The sequence below is a fragment of the Ipomoea triloba genome, chromosome 7 (assembly GCF_003576645.1).
Source record: "Ipomoea triloba cultivar NCNSP0323 chromosome 7, ASM357664v1".
NCBI classification, from domain to species: domain Eukaryota; kingdom Viridiplantae; phylum Streptophyta; class Magnoliopsida; order Solanales; family Convolvulaceae; genus Ipomoea; species Ipomoea triloba.
Window position 1 is genome coordinate 19519096 of NC_044922.1, and position 6228 is coordinate 19525323.

Genomic DNA, 6228 nt, shown 5'->3' on the forward strand with positions numbered 1-6228 from the left:
CAAAAAAGACCCCCCCCCCCCCCCCCCAAAAGAAAAACTTACCTTCAAATTATTGACACAAACAGAGCAGACACTAAATATTTCAGTCAATTCATCTATAGGACCAAAAGCAACATCATGTATGGAACATTTGAAATATTAAAAAGGAAAAAAAAAAATTAAAGAAAAAGCTATAGAGAAAAGGAAACTAAGAAATTACAGAAAACACATACATGCAAAGATAAGAGAAAAAGGAAGCAGAGAATTATACCTCACAGGGAGCATAATATCTGATGAGTCTCTGCATGAAGTCAGTGACGTCCTTCCTCTTCTCCTCGGAGTCCATGGTTGGGTGGATAAAATTCACCACTTCCTGAGCAGTTTCCTCGGCTAAGGCCCAGATATCCACAGCAATCACGGAGGGATCAGGGTGAATCACTGCCCGGCGGCCTCCCATTCCCATCATACCGGACCCTCCAGCTCCACTGCTACCACCAGCAAAAAAAGCCATATCGCAGAATTCAAAACCCAAACACGAAATCCACGGAGCTTAGGGTTTACAGAAGCCCAACGGTGCAGAATGGGGCTGCGAACACGGAGAGACAGAGAGAGAAGAGAAGAGAAAAAGGGGCAATCAGAATGAATGAGAGCTTATCGTTGGAATGTATCTCTTCTTCTCTTCAGTATATATACACGGAGAGGGAGAGGAAGAGAGATAAAACCTGAATGCATTTAGAGCAGATAGATACCTATAATCTGTTTGTAATTTGTATTAATGCTGGATGAGAAAAGCAAAGACGGGTGACGAATTCACAAATGCCGCATCTCCTCAACCCCCTGCCCTCTTCTCCCCCCTTACCTTAATGAAATCTCGTTTTCTTGTTGTAATTTCAAACCCAGGCCCCAGGGCATCATATTTCCATAATTCGATTTCGGTTTTGTTTTCTCGATATTTACACATACACATACACATACACACCTGTTTGTGTTTCTGTTTCTGTATCTAAACTCATAACAAAATTCATCTCTTTTCCCGTCGGGAATTCCCGCGGCAAGGCGGAATTGCGCCGCGCCGCCACGCCACGAGAAAACAACCCCAAAAACCAAACAAATGCAAAATGAATATACAAATATTCTTTGCGCAGTGCGCCAAATCCAAATGCAAATGCCCATATTATTATTATATTCTCTTCAAATCTCATACATACATATCAACCAAAACAAAATTGTGATTTTTAGAAATATATATTTACTTACATTTTAATTTATTATTTAGTATTAAAAAAGACTCATTTCATCTCAATAGTCGTACATCATAATTTGTAAAAGTAATTGAACTAAACTCTTCCCATCATGCAATATTTCATTAAATTATTTGGTATAGATGATATTATCCTTTGTAAATGGAGTGATAAATAGGACTAGAACTTACAATTTGGCTTTAAATTAATAAATTAACAAATATTAGTGCAAGACATCCAATAATAGAAAAGTTGGACTTAATATATAGTGATAATTAGTTGGCATCTTACATGGCATATTGTACAATTTATTAATATAAATAAATAGAGTAATTACTTGCTCTAAATATTAAAATGATTATAGGATTTATCCCATGTATACCATAGAGTAATGGAAGTAGATTTTTCTTGTCACGAAAAAAAATTCAAAGAGCCATGTTACATTTATCTCTTTATAAACAGTGTTGAAAAAATCGACATAGATGCCCTTAGGTCGGGGCGATTTCCACCCTAGGTGACTTTTAGTCGGTCGAGTTGGCATCCAACTCGGCTGAGTCAGCACTCAACTCGGTCAAGTGTTTTTTTTGCCTACTCAATTGCTCATCTAATATATATTCCTCCAGCTATGTACTCAACTAACTATCTAGCATATGGTTTTCAAAAAAAAAAAAAAAAAAACTATCTAGCATATGTAGTTTGACTAGTTTGTTGGATTATAATGATCTAACAACTCACAACCCTGAGTGGGAAAAATGAAGATGATGTACTCGAATTACTCAACTGCCTAGAAGGCAATCCCAATCGCGCGACTAGCGCTTAGCGCTTTTTTGAACATTGCTTACAAGTATTTTTAATATTCATTTTGTGTTGCATCATTATTGTCTTTCTTTTATTATTATGGAGTACATTTTATTCATTCATTGTATTTTTATAATATTGTAAAGTACAACTGTTATAGCATAATATATAAATAAATTTAAAAAAAAACTTAACAAAAAAACGGACATAAATAAAGGATATAACATTCATTCGCACTTAATATGTTATTAGATATTCCTTAAATCAAACAAAACAGTGTAATACTATTTGTACAATCTATTATTTCACCGAACTAAACAATAGAATAAAATTTATATTATATTTATTGTCTATTTCAGTACTTATGAAAATGAAACAATTGTGCTATAAAAGGTAAAAATTAAATGATAATTAAAAATAAAATATACCAGAGTTTTAAAAGTTAATTTTATAAATGAAATATAGCATAATTTAATTATATACTAAAATGATTTCTCTTTATGTAAATTTAGTACAAAAAATTGAGACAATTAAATTTAATAATATAAATACCTTATATATGATATATCCCCCCCTCCCCCCACCCCCCCTTCCTAAATAATTTACTGTCATTAAATTGGCATTATGGCATACCCCTCACGTGAGTCAGCATGGCGTAATCCAAGGCCTAAATTACATTCCTATTCTAATCTAAAAAGTTCTACTACGTCTCAAAATGGTTGTCTGGTTCGTTTAACGAGGCTTGTCTGGAGTAATTTTTAATCAAAATTTTCATATTATTAAGTTTAGCATTAATATATACTCCCTCTGTCCCGAATTGGATGTCTCATTTGCTTTTTGCACGCTTTTTAAGAAATTAAAGTAAATGTGATGTGTTTTCCAATTATGCCCTCAACTTTTTCACTTTTGGAAATAAAAGCAATAAAGAAAGCAAAAGTCAAAAGGGTAAATTGGGAAAAGTAAAATGATTGTGATGTTTAATGTTGGAAAGATGACAACATTTTGGGACAAACTAAAAAGGAAAGTAAGACAGGTAAAATGGGACAGAGGGAGTAAAATTTATATATTTAGAAACTACATTAAAAGTACTATTAAACACAAATTAAATTTAAAAATAATAAAAAATTACTAAAGAAAATAAGCAAAGAAGGAAGGGTTGGTTTGACCAATGAATAGTAAATTGGACAGGTAAAATGGGACAGAGGAAGTATATATTAATGGGTTTGAATGTAATTTTCCATATAATTTTTTAAAGGGTTCAAATGTAATTTTATGCATTTTGAAGACTTCGAATTTTTTTTTTTTGAATACGAAGACTTCGAATTTAATTTCACATACAATTTACAAAATTTGGGTTTGGAGGTTGTAATTTAAAGCCTTTGGACCAATATGTAAATTAGTAACACAATTATTCAAGTTATTTAGCATGGAGTATTTCTATTTTAAGGGTTGTTTGGTAAATAGATGTTGGCGGATAGTTGTTAACTGATTAGGTTAGTGGATTTGATTAGTTGATAGTATTGGTTGATTGTAAAAAGATATCTGGTAAATTAATTGTTATTAGCTATAGATGATTATATGCTAAATGACTTTCTCAACAAGCTAATTGAAAAAGCTGTTTTGAGCAGTTTTTTTGAATTTTAGCCTTTTGGAATAATAAGATGTTACAAAAAACTAATTAATCAAACACTTATATTGGTTGTTTAACCAAATAAAACAACTAATAATGATTAAACAAACAAAAATTGACTAATAAAATAACTATTTTATCAAACAATGCCTAAGTATTCTTAGGGTTATAATATGTGGGTGAGTACAATGACACATATATTAATAATTAATTTATTACACAATAGAGGTCAAATGTTCAAACAATCTAGTCTAACCATAATTAGACAAAATATAAACTTTTGTGACATGTGTTCAGTCATCGTGGGCTAAACATGGTGAAGACAGAGGACCCAAAAAAAAAAAAAGGTAGTAAAGTATGAGCACAACATGCAGTACAAGCTCATATCATATCACTATTCACTAGTCCCTCTACCCCTGGTCGAAATCATAAGGCTAATTATTCAAACGTATAAAATAGTGAGTCCTACCACTTAATAGGCATGTAAATATGTAATATTTTATAATTATATTACTCTACAAATGTAGATAGATTCAACACTTAAAAGGAAAAATTGCACTTTTCGTCATTAAGTTATAGGATAATTGTAGAATTTGTTTCTAAGTGTTGGTCAAATCTATTTTTTGTCCCTAAGTTATCATTGACTTGCACTTTTTGTCTCTTTACTAATAAAATATTAGGGACGAAATTTGTAATTTTAATATAACTCAAGAACGAAAAGTGAGTACGAAAGGACGAAAAATGCAACATCATTGATAATTTAATTAGGGACGAAAAGTGAGCATGACCAACACTCAAAGACGAATTCTACAATTATCTTATAACTTAGGGATGAAAATTATAATTTTCCTGCACTTATAAAATACTATCAGTTTAGGCGCAGTATCAAGCTCTTAGCGGGCTAAAGTTTTTTTTTTATTTTTTAACGGTTACTTAATTTAATCAACAAGTACTAATCCCCATATTTTTTTTATTATTAAAAAACGGTTACTTAATTTAATCAACAAGTACTAATCCCAATATCTATGGGTCCAAAACTAAATAAGCATAATACAATTTATAAAAACGAATAATTTAAAAGTTAAATTTCACCGATTTTAATTAATGTTATCGATAAATATTGAATCCAATCATTGCAATCTGCGTCTCAACCACTTAAAGTTGATTAGATAATTATCAGAATTTACAATTCTGGGGCATTATTGCATCCACATCATTTGACATGGGAACGAACAAATTATGATGTTGTAAACGTAGAAAATTATGTGAGCAATTACTTTTTAGGAGTCAGGGAAAATCAATATATTCAACCCCCAATGATGTTCACGGTGCCATGACTCGTAGATTGTGGTAATCCGTAGTCTCATTCTTCAACGAGTCGTTTCTCACAAAAAATAAAAATAAATATTCAAGCCGCTAACTGTGCAGACGAAATAAATTATATCTGTAACGGACTTTGACTTGAAACACCAATCTACAGAAAGAATGTGAAATTATGTGGATTATGCGGATAGGGAATAGGGTGTTAGATTATAGATGAAATTGTGAGCAAATTGCATATTCAGTACCCGATTATTGTAATATTGCTATATTCGATCTTTAAAAAAATTTACCTCATTAAATATATTCTTGACTTTCACTTATTTTCCACAATTAGACATTTGTTTAAATATATGTCATTCTACCCTTTAATAAAGAGATTTAACATAGAGGTGGTGTTTGGCGAATAGTTGTTGACTCATAACTAATAGTTATTAGCGGATGTGTTAGCAAGTTTGACTAGCTGATATCATTAGTTGGTTGTAGAAAGATGTTTGACAAATTAGTTGTTACTTGTTAGCTAATAGCTGGTTAATGCAAAATGACCTTTAAAGGTATGAATGTATTATGTTATTTTAACCCGTAATAATAATAATAATAATAATAATAATAATAATAATAAAAATAAAATAATAATATATAATTTATAATAATAATAATAATAATAATATTATTATTATTATTATTATTATTATACAATTTATATATAAAAAATAAATATAAGCCTGTTAACACTAACTAGTGATCACATGTCTCGTTGCTAATTACTTTCACGGTACTAGGCAACGGGCTTATGAGCACCTTTGACGAACTTAACCACCCTGTTGCTTAGTACTGTGAAGAGACGATGAGAGTAAGGGCCGGCAGACGGGATTGCTGAACTCGTTTAAGCAGTCTCGTTTTTTTATTGGGGTGTTTTGGAGAAAATAATGTATGTTTTCAAAAAGCTTGTCGAAAAAATTACTCTGAATAGCTTTTTGAATTTTAACGTTTTGAAGTAATAAGCTATTACAATAAGTTGATTAACCAAACACTCATATTGATTGTTTGGTCAAGTTAAACAGATAATAATAGTCAAACAAGTGAAATTGGCTGATAAGCTAGCTAGGATACAAAACTAGCTTCTTCTTCTTTTTTTTTTTTTTTTTTTTCCAAAACCCCATTATGTTATTATTCAATTAAAAGAGTTTATGAGGGAGGGATGAAAATTACATATTGGAGCAAGAGTCTTGAGTGATGAAATTATATATTAACTTTCTT

General features: G+C 31.0%; 1 protein-coding gene across 2 annotated transcripts in view; it reads right to left on the minus strand.

Moving 5' to 3' along the window:
* The window catches only part of LOC116024486, a 7721-nt gene extending 6619 nt beyond the window's left edge, over positions 1-1102 (minus strand). Inside the window, exons 1-2 of one of the 2 annotated variants that reach the window (XM_031265385.1) lie at positions 729-1102; positions 251-565 (exon numbers count right to left, since the gene is read on the minus strand). In XM_031265385.1, coding sequence (XP_031121245.1) covers positions 251-490 — 240 coding nt within the window. In that variant the 5' untranslated portion in view covers positions 491-565; positions 729-1102. Of the gene's footprint in view, positions 1-250; positions 704-728 lie in introns of those variants that run through there. The other variant, XM_031265386.1, reaches the window with a different exon arrangement.
* Positions 1103-6228: the final 5126 nt, after the last annotated feature.